General features: G+C 46.0%; 1 protein-coding gene across 3 annotated transcripts in view; it reads right to left on the reverse strand.

The window, feature by feature from the left end:
- Positions 1-232: 232 nt before the first annotated feature.
- Positions 233-25,168, reverse strand: part of ncalda (neurocalcin delta a) — a 47,422-nt gene continuing 22,486 nt past the window's right edge. Inside the window, exons 1-5 of one of the 3 annotated variants that reach the window (XM_080540897.1) lie at positions 23,170-23,208; positions 7,876-8,273; positions 3,089-3,194; positions 2,002-2,118; positions 233-1,777 (exon numbers count right to left, since the gene is read on the reverse strand). In XM_080540897.1, the coding sequence (XP_080397023.1) occupies positions 2,021-2,118; positions 3,089-3,194; positions 7,876-8,253 (582 nt within the window). In that variant the 5' untranslated portion in view covers positions 8,254-8,273; positions 23,170-23,208 and the 3' untranslated portion in view covers positions 233-1,777; positions 2,002-2,020. Of the gene's footprint in view, positions 1,778-2,001; positions 2,119-3,088; positions 3,195-7,875; positions 8,274-8,624; positions 8,713-23,169; positions 23,209-25,168 lie in introns of those variants that run through there. The other 2 variants (XM_080540896.1, XM_080540895.1) reach the window with 2 other exon arrangements.

The following is a 25,168-nucleotide window of genomic DNA, read 5'->3' on the forward strand; positions in this document are numbered from 1 at the left end:
CGCTTCTTCTTGAAAAAAAAGAAAAAGATCAAACAGCGGAAGCACTGAGTGGAGTACTTATTCACAGCGGTATTTGGGAAAGTAACACCAGATATAGCTAGGAGTAATTCTCAATAAAATGTGCCGAAAGGGTGTTTGTGATTTAGTTAGAGGGCTATATTTGACTGGGCGCTAACTCCACAAACAGGCTAGCCTTGTCACACTGAGGAGCTACAGCTGTATGAAATGTCACATTACGGCACGTGTTTTAGGAGGCGCTAAGAAAATAGAATGTATCGCCCAAAATACACGAACTTTGACCAAAATGGCATTTGAATCATTGTGCAATAACATTGTGCAGGATGTCATATCGGCTAAAAAAACTAATTTGGGTCTTCTTCGCTTTTGAGTCGTTAAGTTGGATTACCATACATAATGTCAGCTTTGGCCATCTGAATGCTCTATCTGAATGCTCTATCTGAATGCTCTCCATAACACACTGACAGGTAATGAGTGACATTTGAAACATAGCAAACACCGCTGATAACCATGAACACACTTATACACACATGCACAGAGTCACATGCATAATGTGTTCATACAGTAAACCCCACCTCCACCTTTTAAAATTATCGAAAATTGTTTCACATGCGCCATTTAAAACATCTAAAATTTAATGTGAAGGATTTTTCTTCACACATTAAATGAGAACAGAAACAGATTTGCATGCTTGATATCCTTTAACAGGCTCTATGGAAAACACACTTTCTAACAATTTGTTCTGAAACTTGTGGGTTTTAGGGAAAATGTTTTTTGGAGCACTGACTGATCTAAACTATTAAGCACTGATCTAAACTATTAAGAGTAAGGTACAAAACCAGTTTTTTTTATTTCCTACTTTTAGGTAAATTTAGATAAACTACACAAGCACAAAAGGCTTTTATCAAATGTCTTAGAGGTTTTGTCAAAGCATTACTCTGACCATTAAAAAACTAAATTTAGGAGAAACATGGCAAAAAGAGCCTTACTAAGGATAGCTACCTATCAATACCAAATTCTCTGTGATATGTTGACCATGGAGTACAGGACAGATAAGGGCTGGATCATCCTTCTCCTTCATCAAACCAGAGATACTTCAGGAAGTCCAGACCATTCCAATGGATGTAATAACTGTATATGCATAGCACAATATAGAGTCTCTATCTGTTTCTTGAGTCTGAATATCCCAGCACAAATGGAACAGGACAAAACAAGTGTATCAAGCTTGCAAAAATCACATCATACACACATTCACATTCTCACAGTAAAAAAACAAACAAGTAAAACAATTCTTTCCGTGGGACAAATGTCACAACCTTTTCACCAGGTTAAATAATCTCTTTCTCTCTCTGTCTCTGTCCATTTCATGCTTTCTCTCTCTTTCTCTCTCTCATGCACACTCTGTTTATGATACACACAAGCGCTATCGAGGACCTGGGTTGCCTATGGAGCCTTGGAGGACACTGAGAGCCAGGGACAACCCTTTAGAGACTCTAGATCAGTTATGATACAATGTATGTATGCCTTTAAAACATAAGGATTTTTTTTTTCTTTCTGTCAAATACATGGGGATAGCATCATGAATGTAGTCGGAAAACCTTTGGGTTTTAGTCTCTGCTGGGGTAGGGGTTGACCATGACGCCTGGAGAAGCTGGCTCCCATGATGCCCTTGTCCTCAGTGCTTGTTTGAAGGCATGTCTTCCATCAGTTGTCTCCATGGTGGAGGGGGAGGGGCTATTTGGATTTACCCAAAAAAGCACTGAAAAAGAAAAATAGTAAATTGTTCAACCATGGATAGATACTGTACGTGCAGTAAGTTGGATATATAATCTAACAAACCCAAAAAAATCAACATGCTTTACATTGGTAGACCCTTTGTGTTTTTCCTCCATCTTGCCAGATGATCATATATACAGGATAAGACATTTCCAGTGAAAAGAAAAAGTAATACAAAACCTAAAATCGATAACAAAGGTGAATTACATTGTGGATCGAGCCCCTTTTAAAACTGGCCAGCGCTGCTGGGGTCACACTGCAGAAGGCGGACGATTGAGGGGTCACTCTTGGCCCCCTTGATGAACTCCTCCAGGGACAGCTTGCCTGTGAGACAGCAGGAGAGAGGCAGACCAAGTGAGAATCAAACAAGACCTTCATGTTCCAAACATGAGCTAGCTGGAGCTCCATCTGCTAACCAACAAGGGTCCATCACGAGTCACGACACACAAGTAGAAGGGAACTATGGGATGTCGTGTTCAACTTTCATCAACAGGTGGCAGTATTGAGATGGCCCCCAATTCTTATTCACACCCTTGTCATGTACAGCATGTATGCAGGCGGTATACTATATACGCACAAATTAACACACGTGCGTGCGTGCACCCCTCCCCCACACACCCACACACCCACCTATGCACTCACAAATCCAGAAGCTCACACACTCAAACACACACTCTCCAGTCCTTCAGTACTCGTGAGTCTAATCAAGGGAGCCAATGAAAGACAGCACAGTTCAATGGCCATGAGGTCAATCCACGGTCTCCTCTCCTCTCTCTCCTCCTCTGCCTTCTACAGAAGCAGACCTGTTGGAATGTCTCCTCTGCTCAGGAGCATGTTTGCGGCCCATAGCGGGCCCTGTCTGTAGTGAGCTGCTCACTCCAGCTGAAGGACCAGCCACACGCTTCAGTAGAAGACAAGAGGCGCTACGTCTGCCCTGTACACACAGACACTCCAACAGGTGGCTGTGTCAGACCGTGCAGCTGTAGGCTAAGCTGCTTGGGAAGCCCGCTTAGAGCTGGTTAGAGGTGCTGTCTGCTAGCAAATCTGAACACCAATTCATTTTTAGAAGTACATAAAAGAAAAATCCTGGGCGTAGATTGCATTTTGTTTTGTTTCCTTTTAGTTTTATCTATGAACCTATTCTTTTGTTTGATCCTAACCCTAACCCTACTTTAGGTTAAGTTGACTGAGAATATTTCCTATTTTGCAGCTATGATCTGGGGAAGAGATGCAGTGGGGGGTGGGTGTGGGGGGAGGGTGTGGGGGGGGCAGTAGGGGCATGGAGAAGACCTACCATCTCTGTTGGTGTCCATCTGCCTGAAGATCTTCTCTGTCCTCTTCTCCGGTGTGGACTCATCCTCAGGCATCTTCATCACAGAGGACACCATCTTATAGATCGCCTGGAGAACAACCAGAAACAAGGGGGGGGTTCAGACTAGAGGCTGTCCTGTTTGTGTCCAGTAACACAACTCTTGGCAGGCAAAAAAGCAAAGAGCAGATTTCAAATGTACACTAAAAATGATTCACTATTAATTGCATAGCAGGGTGTGAAACACACAGGTGTGGGGGGAAAACAAACAACCAGCCTACGACCAATGTGTCTGTCTGTGTTGGACTGCTGCATCGCAGGTTGGCGGCGTGGTTACGGTACTCATTAATGAAATAACGGAGGCGCCTGCTCCATCTCTAATAAGGAGGAGGGCTGGAGGGGAATCTGAGCTGACATCTAAACAGCAGAGGGCTGATTGTGATTAGGGGCTGCGGGAGCTTTAAATAGGCCCTGCTCTCCCACCATCAGCCCCATGGCACCGCTGCTCTGTCTGGGGCTGTGCCGGGGGCTCGGAGGGGGGGCGTCGCGGGGCACTACCACCACCCACCTGATTATCATCAGCGTCCTCAGCGCCACAGCCTACAGTAACGAGCCCCCCCCCCCCCCCCCGGCCCTGCTTGCCTGACTGCCTGACTGCCTGCATCCCAGGGTCTCTCAGCCACATCTCCATAGAATCAGCCACCCTCACAACCTGGCACCTGCTTCTTCGACCTCCACTCCTCTGAAACACCCTGAAACAATTTCCGAATGCTTCTTCCTTCCACAAAGTCTGAATGATTTCCAGAGGGCATGATCGTGGCTATTGAAGTTTGAGCTCTAGTCTCCTTCCTATGACACCCCCCCCCCCCGCCCCCCCCACCAGAGAGAAATTTGACATAATGACTGCCTACACCTATTCTATATAGAACCAATACAGTGGGACACTCCCTGGACTGTCAGCGTGTACCGTCATACCGTCATACCGCCAAGCCTTAGCCTGGAGGTCCAGTCTGGACGGTATCAGAGCTGGGACAGGTTGTTTTGGAACTGTGATGTAATCTACTAATACATGAGCCAATCCGATACGGACGCACTGGAGCAGAAAACCATTTCTGTGCTAGACCAAAGCTGAATGCCTTTTAAAACACGGATTTTTCAGGCAGCGGTGGGTGGCGGGCCTATCAATCAATATCTTGGTCCCCAAACGCGCGCCTCGCCTAGGAGAGACGTTAGGTAAACAACAAAAGCTGAGACACAGGAGAGGAGAGAGAGAGCACGGTGGAGGACACACTCCCAGGAACACAAAAATGTGGTGACGCATTCAGGTCTGAAAGCGTATAGCGTGAGGAATGGACCTAGCTATAATCGCCTGAATCACCTTTGATGCTTTTAACAGGGAATAATGACCCGAGTGCCACTCAGGTGGGAGCCGTTCTAACTCATTAGGCGTGAGTGATCGATCTCTGTCCTGGGCGGGCGGGCAGCGCTCTTAAATACTAACTCTCACCCGGCTCCTGTAGACAGTCTAATAGCTGAATCTCTCTCTCACGCACGCACGCATACACTCAGCAAACCACAGCCCTTTTTTTTTTTTTTTTTTTACCCTCACAAACAAATAGTCCTGAATGTGAACATGGTAAAAAAAAAAAGGAGCCTCTTTTGTACACCTATTTTTGTACTCATACATTACCAGACAACAAAAGCAGAGAACCCAACACAACAGCCAGCCCCCCCCCCCAGTGAAAAGGCTGAAGAGCTGCAGTGAGTGGAGGGTGTAGTACTGATACAGCACGCAGGACCATTACCTACCTCCCCTACCTATCTCTCTGTGTTCACACTGGGCCTGAATGGGCCGTGAAATGGGGGAGCCTTAAATCAAATCTGCCTCTTTCTGTCATTGTCTTTTTAAACAATGTTTTGCTTATATAGTGTTGTTTATTACATTGTTGTTGTTTTTTTTATTACGTTGTTGTTTGTATCTTTATGTCTTATGCACCAACCACACCAAGTCAATTTCCTGTACATGCGAATATACTTGGCAATAAAAAGAATTGTGGTTGTGTGATCTGGAGGAGAGGCCAGTTGAGGGTTGTTGAACCAGACAGGGCCAGCTGAGCAGTGTTGGACTGGCCCCGCCCACAGGCGGCGCCGTGCTTCAGCGCCAGGTGCTCGCCTCGCTCCTTTAAAACACAACACACACCAGGAGACCTGCCATGTAGCGAGAGGCTGGTTCACACCACCAGATAGTCTCTGCTCTCTACTACACACACATCTTCTATCTGTGGCCTAAATGACCACTGCAAACATGCACTTCTCAGAGAGCTGGCATGTCCATGTGTGTTTCGGAGATATAATTGTTTCCAACCAGGGAGAGGTATCAATTATAGATTATAGAGATTAGAGGCCGGTTTTATCTGTCCGTGTTCGGTTTTGTCATTATCGGAAGAAAATGAGCTGGCTGCTATCTGTCTAATTCAATTACACCCACAGTAAGGCCAATTATGAGCATCACCAGCATTGACACACACACACACACACACACACACACACACACACACACACACACACACACACACACGCATGTATGCTTGCACACTCAATCACACGTATGCACACAAGCAAAAGGGGAGTTTTTCTTATCACTTCAGGTGATACAGATAGTGTAGGCCCTAGCAGTTTCTTGAATCAAGCCTGTTTTTGCTATCAGAGCCATCGTTCTTAGTGAATATGGGAGTAATATTCAGCCTATCATGGAACAAGAAGATTGCAAACCAATAAAAAAGGACAGGCCAGGCTCAGGGACGAGGACAGGCCAGGCTCAGGGACGAGGACAGGCCAGGCTCAGGGACGAGGACAGGCCAGGCTCAGGGACGAGGACAGGCCAGGCTCAGGGACGAGGACAGGCCAGGCTCAGGGACGAGGACAGGCCAGGCTCAGGGACGAGGACAGGCCAGGCTCAGGGACGAGGACAGGCCAGGCTCAGGGACGAGGACAGGCCAGGCTCAGGGACGAGGACAGGCCAGGCTCAGGGATGAGGACAGGCCAGGCTCAGGGATGAGGACAGGCCAGGCTCAGGGATGAGGACAGGCCAGGCTCAGGGATGAGGACAGGCCAGGCTCAGGGATGAGGACAGGCCAGGCTCAGGGATGAGGACAGGCCAGGCTCAGGGATGAGGACAGTTTTACGTGCCACAGAGCTCAGAGAAGAGTCACACGCACACGGGCTGTAGCAGTAGAGCCGCTCTTCTGTTCTGACTGTCACTCATAGCCAGTGATGGACACAGAGAATTACATAAACCAGCGCAGAGCACTCTGAGTTCTTCTCACGACTGAGATCCTGCTGTATTGTCAAGTCGAGAAAAGAACAAAGGCTCCGACTCTAATTCTCTCCCTTTTCCCCCTTGAGAAAAATCCCACAGTCCACGCCGCCTCATCATCACAGAGGGATTCCCCCTGGAGTTGGAGCGGGGTTTACATTCCGCTCTAATTCAACATAAATAATCTGATTACATTTGGATACAAGCGCTATTACAAGAGCTCAAATGACAAGGAGTCCATCTGAGATCATACAGGACGTCATCTGGTTCCAATGCTCAAAGTACCAGTGCTGTGATCCAGAGCAAGGCGAGCCCATCCCAGCAGGGCTCTGAAGAACCCCAGAACAGAGGAGTTTGCCTTGGCGGGGCCCCAACATCTGAGCGACCACTTGTTTCTAAAATTACATATGTGTGGAGAGAAGCTCTCTGCTCACGAGAATTAGGTGAAGCTGAACTAGGACAAACTGCAGTTTAGGACACAAATAGCCATCTGAGCTCAGGGAGTGATACGTAGAAGGTCTGTTTACATAAGGAGCACTTCAGCAGGAAATGCCAGCCACTGTCTTCTTCTTTTCAAAGGTGAACTGAACACCACCGCAGAGCTCCGGTAACCAACGTGACTTCTCTGTGACCCCTCTCTTGTAATTCCGCTCGGAATGTGCCTGTTGAGTCTAGGCGGTCAGGGCAATTTGTGTCCACTTCTTAGCTTTAATAACTGTAAGCTTCACGGTAAAAAATATTGCAACAGAATTTCAAAGAATACTATATCTTGCGTCCCTTGACAAGAGGCCTTCTTTCGAGGTCTCTCCCTAACCCATTACCCATGGGACCGTCATAAGCATAGGGGTACAGTAAATCCTACTGTACCTGCTCCATCCTGACTAGCTCATAAACAGAGCCTACAAGTGTTATGGATACGGCGGTGGACGTGTTTATGTAACAGTGTTTAATCACGGCTCTGGCCAGTGTTAAAGTCCACTCTGACTGTTTGACTGCTGGTCTGCCGGGGAGTTCGTTTAACTGCCAACGTCAGGTGCATGACCTGCCAGACGGAGATTAATCTGCAGGGACACACACGTCTGGTCCAGAGCCACAGGAAGGGACGCTTATGGATCACTTGGAATCCATACACAATATATTTCCCCAAGCAATTAATAGGAGAATATATTGCAGCGGACAATAAAACTCTGCGTAGAGAGAGATTGTTTTACGCGGTCAGACAATATAACAACAATTTATCACTTATGTCCTGTACTATTGTCACTTTTATTATCTTGAATTATGCCTATTGCCTTTTTGTCTTGTGCTGCAATGTCAGGAATCGAAGCCTAAGAATTTTACTCTCACGCACTTGTGTAATGTGATATATAACAATAAAGTTGAAACTATAAACCACACTACACTAGAGTAGGATGAACCTGTGTCATGTGACGTCCACCCATGTTGTCATCCTTACCTGTACAATCTCCAGCATCTCAGACTTGCTGATGTAGCCGTTACCATCCAGGTCGTACATGCTAAACGCCCACTTCAGCTTCTGCTCCAGTTTGCCTCGCGACGTCACGCTCAGGGCGATGATGAACTCCCGAAAGTCTATTGTCCCGTCGCCGTTGGCGTCGAAGGTCCGGAACACGTGCTCGGCGAACTTGGAGGCGTCTCCGTAGGGGAAGAAGTTGCCGTAGATCTTCTTGAACTCTTCCATGGAGAGGTTCCCGCTGGGGCAGTCTCGTAGGAAGCCCTTGTACCACTCCTGGATCTCGTGCTCGGTGAAGTCCGTGCTCTCCAGCAGGTCCTGCATCACCTCGGGACGGAGCTTACTGTTCTGCTTCCCCATGACGATCACTTAGGCAACAGCTGCAGGAGAGGGAGAGAGAGCTGTCAGCGTGTGTGTTGACAGATAGGTATACAGCAAACAAGTTGAACATTAGAAGGGGTTTGTTGACTGCTTTTCGACCCGACAGGCTGAGCAGCACGAGTCACTATCTATCCTGAGGTGTCCCCACAGAGGAATAAGAGACAAGTAAAAAGGAACCCAGAGCTTTTATCTATAAAAAAATAAAATAAAAAATATTACTCTTTATTACCCTTTTTAAATACTACAAATAGGGTTGTCCTCCATTAAAACAGACAAAAAAGAACCCAGAGCTTCTATCACTATATAATATACACTACTACATGAGAACCAAAAAGATAAGTCTCTCTTACTTCTCAAGTGATGGACCTTTCCATGGAGCGGTCAAACGTATGCTTTCCACAGATTTTACAGCTCTATTAAACCCGAGTAGTCCGTTACTCTACTCAACGCGAGCTTGAGCACACACTGAGTGGGCTGAAAGAGGTGCTCCAAATCATACTGTATTTTGGAGCCAATCAACAAACACCCCTCCACATCATACCCTATACTAGAATAACTCTCTCACATTGCCATGTCATTGCCAGAGCAGTAGCCCTATAGCCTACACACACAGCTACTGTCTGTTTGCACACTGTCAAATTAGAGGATTAATTGTGTGGAGGGAGCTGCCACAGCTAGAGGTGTGAGACAATGGCTTAGAGAGGATTTGGTAGCCCAGAAAGTCTGGTCACGAAAACGGCTTTGAGAGATGTTTTCATTCACTCTTCAAACGGGATATTAATTGCTGAATACACATACATACAATTGTTCCTTTGAGACAGAAACACAATGTTTGGTTAATTGTAAAACTGTGCAGTGAGGTACTGTAACTCAAGTGCATTAATAGAATAAGGCCTCTTGCTCAGTCGCTGACTATAGCCACTTAGAGCTTGATTCATAGCCACTACTAAAAGCTACAGCTACCTGGCACAGTCTTTTTCCACAGCTGCTGTGTCTTAAGGGAAACTACCTGACTACTGACACTATAAGTCACAATGTGCTGCAGTACGACCCAGCAGTACGTCTCTCTCTGTACATTCATTTAAAACTGAATTCGTTCCCATTGTTATACCGATCGAGCAACTGCACGATAAACCTCTTGAAAAGTGCTTGTAAAATGAATAGTATCTGACAAAACTACCCCGAGTATCTTCTCAGGCGGAATTTGTTCATCCTTCGGGGCCGGAAAGTCTGTTTCGTATCAGCCGTTCGTGACATTTAGTGCAACTCCAAACAGGAAGTGACTCCCCCCCTTCTCTCCGAGGTCATGTCTCCCAGTACTAATGAGACGAACGTCTGAGCCTGCGACCTCACTCTCTGGAAGAGGCCAGACGCACAGATTATTATGCTGTTACCAGTCCCTCTGTCTCTCTCTACTATTCAACTGGACACGGCTAATAATGTTGAATGCTTTATACAAGAGCTGTATAAAGTACCGTGCCATTGAATTAATCCAGTAAAATGATCTGAATACAGCATCTCATATATTTGAGGAATGTCAAACCAATTACAATTAATTGGTAATGGATGGACTTATTACCCAAGTTGACTTTAGATAACTAAGACAACTAATCAACAGAGTAGAGCAGGTGGAGGTAGAAATTGGAACAGAGACTCATTGTAATGAATGGAATGAGGAACGGTATCATTCCATCCTGTATTTGTGTTTGCTACAGAGTGACAGTACCTACTGTATGGTGTCGATCACTGCCAGAGCAGGTGACTGGTAGAAGTATGTATAAAACCTAAACATCCAGTTGCAGTAAGAAGGTGTAGCTGGACTACATTCTCAAATGAAATAGTACACGTAGCTCTGAACTGCCAAGGACAACAACTCCCATGCAACAAAAGGTTTAGAAATGTTTCCACTTAATACATCAGGGAAGATGGCCGTAGCAAGTCCAACAACATGTAGGCTAACGACATGTAGGCTAACGAGGACCAATGGTTGAGTGAGACGACAATACAGAACACGTTTGGGAAACGTGATGAAAACTACAACCATGACTGGAATAAGATTTGCATGTAGGTTTTGCATGCTCTTTAAAAGGTAGACGTAATAAATCTCCAAAACTTTGTTTACACCCGTTGATAAGGCACTGTTAGCCTTTGTGTCTGCTTTAAAGCCTGTTTGCTCAGCCACATTGACCAGGCAGCGTTGTAGAGGGATTTTGGGCGTCAGCCTTGATCTCATCGTGTATAACTATTTGCAGTTGAACAATTCTGGCGGACATCCTGAAGAAGTCACACCCTCACCATTTGTCAATTCTGTCGCGATTGTTATGTGCTTGAGGAAATCACACATAAATTGTAATGTAACTCACACCTTGTCCTTTGTTGGGAATGATGTTTGTTTTTTTGGGTTAGGCCCGTCGCGGGCACCATTCCATTAAAACAGCACAACATAATGTGACCAGATTATCACAGAGCTTACCATCAATGTCTAATGTTCACATGCATCATTAACAACACGGAGAGAGAGTCATCAGCTTCAGCTATTAGCCTGAGCATAAAATCCTCGCAAGCCGATTTATCTTAACCTGAGGGCTTGGTTAAATAGCATTTTGAGTACCGGTATTCATAATGGAATCTAGGATCCGATATGATCGATTGTCTGTCACACAGGGATGAGCAAAGCATTGGCAATCATTATTAACCATGAAATGTCTTTTGGAGTCAGATATAACATAATGTTAAGTTGTGTCAGTTGGTCATGTGACCACTGGTATTGAGTTTGTTTGATCATGTCCATGACTGTATGAAGTAATCATTGGGAATAAATGTATGTCTTATGTTTAACCCTATGTTTAACCTCTATTCTTCAGTGTTTTATTTTCATATTATAGAACGGTGACTGGCTGTACATATTAGTATATAGAGGGAACTCTGTGTTGATAATAAGGCAAGGTAAAAAAAAATCACATCTTATTAGATATTTTTCCAACAGCCAAAATAGATAACCATGGACACTTTCATCAGAGGAGTGAAGGAGGAGTGATGCTTTGAAGGGCAAAAGTTAGCTAACACAACCGAAAACTACAGCGCTACAATGAAACTACTACGCTTGACTGTAAATCTTGTCAGAAATATCACAGAGGCCATACTTAACCCAAACAACGCCACAGGATGTACCTCATTTGACTGTTGTCTTCCTCTGGCCGACACAATGTGCTTTACCAGTAAAATCCATAACCATAACCATGACCCAGACCACAGGCCCCTGTCAGGAATCATGATACGCACAAACTACCGCCTGCAGCCCCGTGGTCTGACAACATGGGAGTCTATTTTCAGTGTGTGTGCGTGTCTGCCTCTCTGAGGGCTGACCTGACTGGACCTGGCTGTGTGACACAGAAACCCCATTGTGCGGCCGACCGCGCCGTCTCTCACTGGGAGAGATGCTTCCCTCCCCTCTGTGTGTGTCAGAAATAGGACACCGAGAGATGGAGACGATCTGCGTCGTCAAGCACTGTATCGTTACCGTCATCACATGGACAACGCACGTTTCGTTGTGTGAATTTCTACACTCGGTCAATATCTGATTCTCAGGCAGCCATGATGATTTTCATGAAGAAGTGAACACACAAAAGGAATAGCCCACTATGGGTGGCTCTCATCAATTCACTACAGAGCTAACTAAAACCATGCCCGTCTCCCATTACCCCACACACAGACGCAACCCCTGACGTACAGACAGATATTGAGGGCAACAGGTCAAATGGAATATCTTACTGTAAAGTCACTGTGCACCACACACAGGCTATTCTTAATTATACCCACTTTTTGCAATCACCCGTGAACATTTTCATATATTCCCAGCACCATCACAATAGAGAAGAAATCTCCAGCTGTAATAAGCCACTTATCCTTATCCTGAATGGCTAAGAGGCCCATAGTGATGGTAATTGTGCGTGAATACATTAGCAGATAGGACCTAATACAGATACTGGATGAGAATACAACAGCCTCAGTGAATAAGGGATATCATCAGACAGAGTCCTTTCATCTCCTCAGTTCTGGTGTGTGTTACTGGATAGGCCAGAGAGGAGGATGTCATCTCCTCCTCCTCCTCCTCCTCCTCCTCCTCCTCCTCCTCTCCTACATGGCCACCACTTCACTTTGCTTCTCAAGACCTTTACATCCACCATCTGATCGTTCCCCACAGCAGTTGCTATGGAAACCCCCTGCAAAGACTCCGGGGCCATTGATAAGCTTTTGGAAAGAAAACAAGAAAAAAAAGTGTAGGGAGGTAAAACACAAACTCACTTTCACGTTGAATCATTGATTGCAGTGGGGGGAAAGTGCAAGGGTGGTTTTGTTGGGCTGGTGTGTGTGTGTGTGTGTGTGTGTGTGTGTGTGTGTGTGGTGAGTAGCAAGTAGCCCACTGAAATCAGCAGGTGAGAGGCTCTGAGAGACAGACAACAGGTACTGGCTGCGAGCGGCTGTGTGTGACACATTTACCAGCGCAAGAATAAAGTGTAACAATTGTAACACTTAGTTCACACAGACACCTCAGAGCACCACCTCTCTCTCAGGTTCGAGCATCAAGCTTGAGGAACAAAATGTCTTCCGACAACAAAGCTCCAGCTACAAAGACTACAGCTAAAACTAAGTTTTAAAACTAAATCCCCAATAGCCTCAACCAAGCCTCCCCCCATCCCCCACTCCTGCAGCTGCTCTGGGGGGCTGAATGTCCAGCTGCAGCAGATTCCTATAGATGGAGGAGGAGGAGGAGGAGGAGGAGGAGATGGACCAGGGGCAACAGTAGGTGGCTTCCTACTCTGCTAAGCTGCATCTGGGGCCCTGGTCTGCCCAAGACATTACTATAGCGGCCCAGATTAGTGGCGGATACCCGGGACGTAGCTAGTGTTGTCAGAGACAGTGGAGCCACATTCCAGTGCTGGTCCAGCTGTCGGAGATTATCCTCTCTGTCAGAGGGATGAGAAACCAGAGCCCCAGAGGGAGCCCAGGAACGCCAGACACGCGGAGGCCACAGGCCCCCAGAGAATAGGGCCCGCTCCACCAACCCACTTCACCCACCAACCCATCTCACCCACGCTGTTCCTATGCTGGTGGAGATGCTCACCTCCAATGGGCCTAATTAGAAAGAGGACAGTGGGGGGGGGGGGGGAGTGGTTGTGTGTGTAGAACCCAGTACCCGATAAGAGTGAGAGAGAGTTTCTCAGGCAAAGGAGGGGGCGTGCTGGCTTCTGTGAGACATCTGTACTCTTAGTGCAAGACGGCAGCTTAGTCACCGGAACAATGCCGAATGGGAACAATGAGAAAGAGTGTGAGAGAGAGAGAAAGAGAATTATAATAAACCCTTTATTTATTATGTGTAGGTTATTATATTATATAACCTTTATTAGCACCAACCAACCAGCCAACCAGAGAATCACAACAGTACAATAAACAGACAAACGAGTTTGTGGCTTGAATCAAGGCATGACTCAACCACAACCAAACGAGACACAACACTAGACAACAAGACAACACTAGCCCAGTCAACAGAACAAAGGATGCCCCCCCCCCCCCCCCCGCCCCAACACAGGGTCCGAGTTTGTCTGCTTAGCTGACTGCCTGCAGTGTGTCTTCTGTCTCTGGGCCCCACGGACACACACAGCTGCACAGGACCACCACAGGCCCGGGCCCGCAGGAGAACGAGGCCCTGTGATCAAACCATCCGTGACCCGAGCGGGTCTGAGAAAGCCCAGAGAGCTGCCTTACAACGGTGCGCCGGGCACCGGGAGGTGAGGAAGGAGAGACAGGACCTTTGGAAGGCTGCCAGGGAGTGTTTCCATCAGGGTGGCTTAGTACCACTTGGAGGTGGGCCAACAACTTTCTAAAATATTATAAATAAAGAAACAGACAAACTGTGCCATTAACTGAGAGCAGCCACTTCAGCGTCATGTCTGACTGAGGACATCTAACGTTCGATGTCTCCTTGTGGGTTGATTAGCTCGCTGCAGCCTTTATTTTCAACCATTACTTTAAAGTCCCGGATCCTTCATTATGTTGCTATGGTAACAGCCTCAGTGCAGCCATTACAGCACAAAAGCAATAAAGCGTTGAGGAATAAAGGAACATTCCCTCAATTAACTGGCAAACATTTCTGCACAGGAGCCAGACTAAGACCACAAGGCATTTGATATTGAGAAGAATAAACTGATAATTAAAAAATATATAATTACCGGAGAGAAAAGCCATTGCTGGCAAAGTAATGACAATGACGCTAGCAGGCTCTTTATTGATTAAAACAGTGCTCCATCAGGGTGGTTCATTATCTGTGGATATCTGGCCATGTCTGGTCTGCATGGATCGGATATATTGGACATGTGGAGTCTGCATACATTGGATTTGGAACGTGTGGAGTCTGTCTGTGTTGGATATATTAGGTAGTGATGTGTGTACTGTAGCCTAAGTGGAGCCTCCATGTTGGATTAGATAAAGTGTTGGATATGTGGAGACTGGATGGATTGGATACGCTGTGTACAGTAGTGTTGGCTGTGTTGAGTCTCCTCGTCTCCATCAGGAGCTGCGTGAGATGACCCCTGCCTTGTATTCTGGGCTCGTGACTCATTTGGTCTGGCTCCCTGTGCTGCTCCTGTGGGGGCTCTTCCCTCCGTGCCACAGGATCCATGGCCGGTTAATTGGCTGGATGAGTAACATCCACAGATTAGCAGAATAGCACGTCTTGTCTGTTTGTTATTACCTGATCCAGGCTGCTCAGTGCATCATCAAAGTCCTGTCTGGTCTAAGGTGAAAGCAGGCCTGAGAGAATGCTACTCAGGCCAGCCCCCATGACGGTGCTGCCTCGAGAGACATGCCCTGGGATCCAAACATATCTGGCTCAGTTTCCTGTGGTCAAAGAGAAATATAGCTAAAGGAAATGACATCATGGAAAATAACAAACAAAAGAGGAAGTTACATCGTGGCAAGTTGCAGGATGAAGCCAGAGAGTTGCCGTTTGCCGTTACGTTCACACACAGCACTGTCTGTCTCCGTGGAGCAGAGTGGGAAACTCTGTGCCTTACTCTGAAGCATTTAGCTGGACAGCCTCAAACACAAACCCTCTCTCCCTCCGCTAACTTGATAATGGCAGCAGATTAAAGTTGATTAAGGCTTCACTTAACAGCCCCTAATAGAGTGGCCAAACTTGGACTCGAGGAGTGTCATATCATGACTCCTTCCACAGAGAGACGGCCTAGGCTGCTCAGCGCTCATATGCTAATCTGCGCTGACTCTCTGACCTCGGTGGAATTATGATAATTACAGACAAAGGTTAACAACAAAGCGATGATGACACGCCGAGCAGAGCTATTAATCAACACCGTTACTGGAAATAACTCTGTCAGCACCCTACCCAGGGGAGCTTACTTCCTGGTTGGTAACAATACCCGTGCAATTGAGTGAGTCATGTACAATGTACTTCATCAATGAATTGGATATGAATGGTAGTAATGAATGAATAATAAACAGTGAATCATAAACACAGTGTCATTATGATCGTAATAACTCATCTCTCTATAGGATCCCTTTCCCTTTTTCCGGTGCATTATATTACATTCTAATGGAATCCTGTTGCCAGGGTGACGTGACCCCGTCTCCCTGCCCCAGCTTTTCATTTACCTCTACTCTCCTGTCATGTCATCTTCTCTCTTTTCTATTCTCCCCTTCATTCCCTCACAGTACCGGAGACGGAGCGTCCCTCTTACCCAGTGGTGAGACGCCAGTTCTCTCTTAGGGCTTTCACACCGCCAAAGAACCGTGCCTGTTCTCGTTCCCGAACCTAGTCTGGAACCGGCCCGTTCTGACCGAAAATAAGTTGGTTCGGAAGCTGAAATGTTGGTTTGCAGTAGGAACCAAAAAGTAGAACCGTGATGTCGTCAGTGGGTGTGTCATATGACACATTCTACAGAGAAATGTCACAACAAGATGGCGACTACTTCACTGGAAATGAGGATATCTTCCAGTACAGTATCTGAAATAAACACTATTTTGTACAGATACTGTAGTTGAAGATATTACCCTCATTTCCAGTGAAGTAGCCGCCATCTTGATGGTTCTGCTTAAACTGGTATGAAAGCGGGCTGGTTCGCCAGAGAGCACCAAGGTTCGGAGGTTCCAGAACGGGAACGGGAACGGGCACGGTTCCGTGGCGGTGTGAAAGCCCTAACAGAGGTAGACAGAGCCCAGCCACGGTGAATATCAGGCCACCGTGATCCAGCTCACTGAGCAGAGTACTGAGTGGGGGGTGGTGGTGGTGGGGGCTAGGGCAGGGGTTACAGTAGCAGTGGAAGTGTATGTTCATTCTAACATCCATCAAACGGAGGAAGGTCATCATGCGGTACAGAGGCTGCTCTGAATGAGAGGGAAAGTGGTGATGATGTGAGAAGACTGTGAGAGGACGGGAGTGCTGTTGACACCAGGGATTACAGGAGAAGCCTCAGCCCAGCTCATGTCACATGGTCACAGAGCCATTCAGAATGGAATATGGGACATAAACACGTTGTCTCTATCTATGCAACACCTTCGGTACAACAGTCAAGATCAATCAGAGTAACAAAAAAAAACATGTTGGGAGGCTGCCAGGGAGTGTTTCCATCTTAGTACCACTTGGAGGTGGGCCAACAACTTGAGGTTCTGACTCTCTTTATACATTTGTTTTAAAAACCAAAACAAACTGAAAACAAAGAAGGAGCCATTATCTGAGAGCAGCCACTTCAGCATCATGTCTGAGAACATCTAACGTTTGATGTCTCCTTGTGGGTTGATTAGGTAAAAGAAACATGTTTTCAATTTCTTCTTTCGTCTTCAAATTGACATCACTTTACAGTACATTGCCACATAAAGCAATTTCAGTATTTCACTTAAAAAATGATCTTTGTGCAATTGCATAAAGCAAATTAAAACAATCCAGTGGTGATGATAGTGCATACGGATTCCTTCCATTTCACAGCAGATGAAGCAAACATGCACCCAGACTGCCAAGCAAATGAATGCAACCAGAGTGGAATTCTAAGTAGCTGAGGCTCCAACAAGTATACCAGTGTTATTTACCATTCTCCCTGCAGGAAATAGGAAGTAGAGGATATCTGGAATTCCATGAATAGCGCTACAGTGCTATCTGAAGGGGCTCAAACAAACTGTTGGCTTCTAATGACAGTGAACGTGAACTCTGACAACCTCAACATGTCATGTAGGCCTCTGGTTTAGCTTCTGTGAAGGCTGAAGTCCGGAATGGCTTGCTAGAGAATAGTTTTCATAATTGACAGCTAGGCAGCTATACCTCCTGTTAGCTGAATGGTATAGTGTGTGTGTGTGTGTGTGTGTGTGTGTGTGTGTGTGTGTGTGTGTGTGCGTGTGTGCATCAGCACATGCATGAGTGATCTTTAATTCACTTCTCATGCAAAGATGGTGAACCAGACTAAACACACCTCAAAATCAGCAAAAAAAATAATAAAAAAATATAGAATTATGAGTGGAATTACTCGGCATACAATCTGACAGATGAGGAAGTAGTAGTGTATTCTCCTTGACAGGCACTGAATGGATGTTGTCATTGGAAAAGGAGGAGAGGGAGAGCACAACAACAATGGAAGCGGAGCAGATATTATTCCGCAGCCTTGCCGATGGTTGTGTGTGTGGTCATATGGCTCACAGTTTGACATCTGGTGGGAATTATACTCCAGACGAGGCTAAAAATATCCAATTTAGAAAAGCATAATGGCACTATCCGGCATCTACAATAGTCCTCACTAAATAAAACAGTGTGATGATTACTCATGGAGAGAGTAGGAAGAGAGATAGAGGAATTGCATGAAAGAAAGAATGAAAGAAAGAAAGAACAGATCTTCCATCTGCTATAGCCATTCAAATATAACCTTTCAAATACCTTTCTAAAATGATGTGTGTAAAACACCCACGCACACAGCGAAAGTAGTAGGTTAGCAGCTTTCCTAACCGAGCTCGTGCTTGACCCGGGCTGAACTGCTCCAGGTTATTTGCCTACCCCAGCAAAAGTGTTGAGCAAAGTGTTTTCTGCAAATTCACTGTGACCGCTTTCGTCCTCGGAAGCAATTCATTACAAGTGATGGATTGCTGTTTAATTATGCCGGTTGTTAAAGACACTTAGGTGGCAGGATTAACACACATGCTGAGCTGGCACGGTGCACGTTAGATGGAAATCCTCACGCCATGCTGTAAGACCTAACCCAGGTGCATACAGTAGCCACGCTAGCTACATACAGTAGCCACGCTAGCTACATACAGTAGCCACGCTAGCTATATACAGTAGCCACATTAGCTACATACAGTAGCCACATTAGCTAACATCCACACTGTATGGATAGGAGAGACTGGACTTGAATGGAAGTGATTGACATCAAGTGCTGAGGTTCACCAAGCTCAAAATGGTGGGCTTCTGGAGAAAGGGCTTAAAGGAGAGTAGTCTCGTTAGCACAAAAGAAAAACATGACACAACAAACAGATGCGATCATTTACATTTCAAACCTCCTTCAAAAAGACACTGTGGGAGGGGAGAAAATAGCTCACAGGATAAATCTGGCTTTCTTCTTTCACAGTCGGAGATTAAGTGGTACATTCAAATTCAAACCACACACAGGCCTGAGGATAGGCAGAGTAATACAGATCTAATGTAATTTAGAATATAAAAAAAAACTCACTATGATGAACTTTACCTGCTGGATACATTCATACTAGGCTGCCTGAGAAGGTAAAGCAATTACTGGATCAGAAATGCCTACACAGCAGCTGTGTCCAGGTCATAGATGGTACGAGATGATGTCTACATGCAGCTAACCCCAAGGAGCGTGTGTCTGTGTGTGTGTGTGTGTGTGTGTGTGTGTGTGTGTGTGTGTGTGTGTGTGTGTGTGTATGTGTGTGGCACTTATGTAAGAAACAAGTGCTTATTTTTATCCTGGTGACAATGACAACAGTACTTAGGCCATAGTCCGTGTGCCCGGTCCTCCCCCTGGCTGATCCACCAGCCTGAGGGCTTCTTCCTGTGGTTCCCACTGCCACACTGAAGGACCAGACCACCGCTGTGACACTCCCACAACACAAAGGCTTCACATTTCTCACACTGTGGGGACATCGCACCTCTGGAGTTCTTCTAATACATACAACAAAGTGACGTTACATGTTACCCTCTAAGTCAGATGACGGCATGTGCCTGGCTATGTGGTACATGTAGGCCTACTATCAGACCAAAGTGTGACCAAACTATTTTCAGTATTTCGAAGAGAAAGTAATAAAGGCCTTTTCTTTTTCTGTTTTTACAACATTTACTGGTGAAACTCCAACATTTATGTGAGGGGATATATCCCACGTCACGTGACCGAGCGTATTCCGTTGTGTGTGCATAACAGTCTGTTCCCACGTCCCAGAGAGTGTACAGGCCGAGGCCCCTTTGGCGACCCAAACGACCACATGGGGTTAGGCCTCGGTGACCTCTGACCCCTGCATAAAGGAGCCTGTTAAAGAGTATGGCCATGAGGACGCCCTACCAGCTGTCTCTGCTGAACATCACTGACAGGTCCCTGTCCACAGACAATCACTCACTGTCCCACACCTCATTCAGACCTGAAGGTCAGCACGGCTCACTGCTAGGGGCGGGCGGGGGAGTTGAATTCACACTATTGTAAAAAACTAATTGGGGAGATGCTAATTTCACAGTTCTGAGGCGATATCTATTTCCGGATGTTTTCTTCCGATATAGGCTTGTTGATGAAGTCCACCTTGAACAGTATCTTCTTTCATTGAGCTAGGGTGTCTATAATAATCACCATCATCATCAGAGATAGGATTTCAGTCATTCAACATGGAACAGGGTAAAGCTCCAATTATTTGGTCAACTGTTGTATGATCACCACTAAGTGTGCAGAATGTCTTGAATACGTCAGTAGATGATTGGTCACCGGTGGTTTTGGTTCCAGCCGGGGCCCATGGGGTACTTGGGGTCAGGGTTAGGCCCGGGGGTACTTGGGGTCAGGGCTAGGTACTCAGACTGAGAGAGTGTTTCTGAGGACACCTCAGAAGTTCTACATTCTACAGGTTCAGTTTGTCATTCCTGTTTAAACCGATAGTCAAACCTTAGTTTCTTCACTTCTGATGAAAGCCACACCAAGCCATCAATCACACCGCTATAAGAGTTCTCCATAACCTTTTAAAGTGAAGAGTCAATAGCTGAGACGTTATGCAACAGGTCTGTGTAATGTGAGAGCAGGACTCCTGTGATTAAATAGTCAATCTTATCCTAAGCTTATTTTTTGAGTACCGGTACACGAGACAAAAGCAGAGCAAGTGATAAACTGTAAGAGCTTGGCATCCTGCACGACGCAATCCTTTCTCTTGATATAATAACTATTATATACACAAACTGTGGCTGTTCCGCAGATAGCGCTGCAGTGTCAAAAACCCTCCACCTCGACACAGGCTGTCATTATTTCAGGCGTAACAACAGGAGAGTTGTTTCAGAGTGGGTTAAAACGCCTCTGCTAACTGGAGGCTCTCTTCCTCGGCCTGATCATAAATCAGGTGTTACATAAACTGCCTTCAGGTTGGTTTCCAGTGTTACAGGCTACATGAGCCTTTCTGAAGCAACACAGGATGGAACCATTAGAAGGGCTGGTAAATCGACATCACCTCTTTCAAATATCCACATCCACAACCTTTTATTAGCCGTTTAAAAAGCGGTCAGACGGTCTGTCAACACTAACACTGTCCACACTGGGACTGGGACTAGAATGTGAAATAAATTGGTTGTAGAATGGAGATCATATAAAACCTTATAGGACAGTGGATTCACATTTACTGCACAAAGACACTACTTCCACCCACGTATCCACTATCCACCCACCTGGACCCCCCCCCACACACACACACGTTTCTGTATGCTCAAAGCCTCAGTTTTCTGGCTGTAATAACAGAAAAGCTGATAAAACACAATAGGACCAGCGGCAGCAGGGTAATCTCCACCCACATAGGGGACTTGTGTTTAACCAGCCTTACTGCCACCACCACCACCGCTGTCCCTGATCAGCTTAAGGACCGGCACCCGCACCCACACGCTGTTGGCACCCTGTGGGACAGCACGGCCCAGCCCTGCCGCCGGCCAGCCAGCCTAGCGCACAGACAGACACACACTCCTCCAGCTCAGTATACACACGTCCAACAGCACCAGCCACATCCCATCAACACAGTGGCAGTCTCCCAGACACAGGCAGGCAGGGGAGGATCACTGACAGGGTAACAACTCATGAGTCATACATGGGGAAAGAGAGAGGGAGATGGGGGTCAGCTCCCCCCCCCCAGTCTGTCCACCCCTCTGGGCCTCAGAGGACTATTTATGCAGCCCCATTTCACAACAGGAAGAAGCAGAAGTTTTAACTGATGTGCCCTGACTCGAGCTTTTGGCGTAGACATTTGGAGTTGGTTAAACCCCGGGAGACGCAGTTGAGAAAGTGAATTCTCTTCCAAGTCTCTCCATTGTTTGTCAACCGCTGTTTACTTTTGAAACCGTCCTCCGTTAATATTGTGCGGTACAATTGCATCATTCATGAGGGCCCTCTTGAGCTCACACGCCTGTGTGCTCCAGACAGAGAGGCAGAACACCGCGATGACACATCTTATTTGTGTCGATGCCGGGAACCCGCAAGGAAACAAAAACATTCTCTTCCATGCGTCGAGGTCTATATTTGTGTATGGCTTGAAACGAAGATCCGCTCGTGAGATCCCAGATGGCCACAGAGACCTGTTTACAGGCGAGACTCCTACCTCCCGTTAATGAAGTTAGCTGGAAGAGAACGCGAGTGGGAGACAGATTGTGAGAGGGAACGGGTTGGAGACTTGGAGGAGCTGACGAGAGGGAGAAAACAACATGGAGTGCAGATATCAAACCACCCTCATTATCTCCCGTCCCCACGGGCCCGCCTGCTCATGGTTGCCATTTCCTTCCACGCTAAATGGGGGCTGGTGTGCTTTTGTCTGAGGCATGCGAGCCAGGGAGGTGGGCTCACATCAGACAGCTCCAGTCTTCCCACACCATCCCCCTTCGACCTCCTCTGAGGGGTCCCACAGGCAGCTGCCTGCACCCCCCCCCCCCCCCCCCCCCTGCCCTCCCCCTGTAGGTAGCTTAGCCAGCTCCAACCTATTACTCCCACCAACATTCGAACGTTTTGGGGAGCCGCGTGGAGCTCGCAATTACACTAGTGTTGCCCCACGGTGATTTCTCCCTTCACTTCCTGCTGGGGTTTAAAACAGATCTGGGGCCATTGGGGGGGGAGAGAGAGAGACAGACAGAGAAGGAAAGAAAGAGAGAGAGAGAGAGAGACAGAGAAGAAAGAGAGAGAGAGACAGACAGAGAGAGAGAGAGAGAGGGAAGGAAAGATAGAGACGAAAGAGAGAGAGAGAGAGAGAGAGAGAGAGAGAGAGAGAGAGAGAGAGAGAGGGAAGGAAAGAAAGAAAGAGAGAGACAGAGACAGAAAGAGAAAGAAATCAGTACCAGAACCCTGAGGAGGAACTGCACTCTGAACTACATATCTCAGAGCCCCTAATCGAGCATTTAACCCCACTATCCTCCCCTTCATCTCCACCGTACGGAACCAGCTGTAAAGATCAAGCACCCACAGTTCCTTATTGAATCATTAAAACTGAGAGCGATCTAAACCACTTCTTCCTTTCGCAGAACGGTGCAACTCAGCTCTAAAAAAACAACGCAACAGGCATATGAGACCTGTAGCCATCAGCTTAAAGAACTGTTGAATCGTGTGAAGGCAAACGGTCGGGAATGTTACACACGAAAGATAGCTTAGGATAAAGGTATGGATAGCTTACCTCACTTAATAATAATGTACTGGAAGCCCTCAGCAGTCCATTACCCAGAGCTTTGAGAAGTAGATATCAACAGCAGCAGCAGCAGCAGCAACAGCAGCAGCAGCAACAAGCACTGAAGCACGACTAGTGACAACGGTTCGCAACTCCACACAAGATTCTTAGAAGCCCACAGCTGCTGAGTACCAAACTCTGCCTCCTCCTCGCTGACGTCAAAGACCCTGGTCACATGGTGAAATGAAAGGCAAAAGCGAGCCTGCGTTGCCCTGGTAACAGGAACACTGCACTGAAATGATTTCAATAGGTCATCTGACACACTGCAGAGTCTGAACTGAAAAAAGGCGCACAACTAGACTGTCAACAGCAGGGAGGGAGAGAATGTTAGCTAACTACCGAATTTAGTTGATATTAAGCAGTACATTTTCTAATTCAGGACAAATGCCTGTAAACTAATTACACTACAATCGAGAGCATATTATTTATATGTTGCCTGCTTTCTCTTACAGAAAAACAAAGCATTAAAAGCTCAGGACAAGAACTCATGAACAGCTCTATATGATGAACATATTTAATGCTAGTCTTGCTTTGTGACAACAACTAGGGCGAGTTCAGTTTGACCGACTGTATCATATCCACTGATGATCCCTTTAAAAGGAATTCATATATATGGGCTTTGTGCTACGTGCAGTCTGACATGGGTATTTCGAGCTTTACATTTTTTTTCTCTCCAGTTATTGACCTTCCACAAAGAGGGTCAACTGAACTGCAGTTCATATAACCAAGTCAAGTAAAGGAGGATGAGACCAAGGGCACATTAAGACACATCAACCCTGGACAGGTTCTAGCATATTCCCAAACTATGACGGAACCCCAAATGGATGAACTGTTCAGCCAAGAGATTAAACTGAATTAAAGCCTGGTTGAATTATAAAAGCATTAGTGGGTTTTTTCCTCTTCACTCAATGACCACAGTGAAATGCCCCTTGCCTCCTCTTACCGCTCGAGATTAAGCGCATCCTTTCAAATCACTCTGAAAGAACAATAGATCATTAATGGAAGAACAAGTGAGAGGGTATACTGTGAGAAACTAAACAGATTCCAACTGTATTGATAGAAGGCCTAGGACTGGACAGAGACCTGGGAATACAGCGACAGCTCCTTAAGATCACCACAGCAGGTCGTCTGCAACAGCACATCCAAAAGATGTTAAGACATCCAGACACAACATTCTCAGTTTTACATTCTCAGTTTTATGGAAACTGGATATCAAAATAAAGACTTAACACACACAGGAGCACTGTAGTTTCCTATGGCAGGACAACACAAATCCCTTAAGCTGAGGGGAGAATCAAACAGTCTTAAGTAGCGGGGTATTCAGCCACTGCTTTATCCAATATATTCAATAGTACTTTATAGGTTCAGTGTCTGTTTTCAACAGACTATAAATGTTAGCTCACTAGCTCAGTTGGGACTGTAAAGTCAGTGTCAGTGATGAAAAAATACAACAAAACACAGGTATTGATATGATTGTTGATGATTTGGAACATAATAAACAGGTCTGAGATAAATAACAAGGCCATATTCAACATAGATTTCTGAAATGACTATGGTAAAAATTCACATCAAGGTTGCTATTGTAAATGGTTTATAAGTTGGTTTATAACTACAATACAAGCTGAATTTGTCAAGCACAAAACAACGATCACATAATTTCAACCAATGGGTTATAACAGTTTATTATATATAAAATATATATTTAATTCTTAAACTACTTATAAATCCTTTATTAAAGGAGCAGGGCATAGGTTTGTCGGAAATCTTCCACCTCTGATCATCGTAGCGAAATTCAGTTAGAAGTTCCACACCACAACATCCTGCCTTATATATAATATAATATAACCCCCCGAAACGGCCTGGCAGTGTCGGACATTAGCTGCTGTGTCTCTGCATGTGAGCACGATTCGAAGAGGCAGCCACTAGAGACAGAAAGGCGGAAATCAGT

The sequence above is a fragment of the Nansenia antarctica genome, assembly GCF_963989245.1.
Source record: "Nansenia antarctica genome assembly, chromosome: 10".
Taxonomy (NCBI): Eukaryota; Metazoa; Chordata; class Actinopteri; order Argentiniformes; family Microstomatidae; genus Nansenia; species Nansenia antarctica.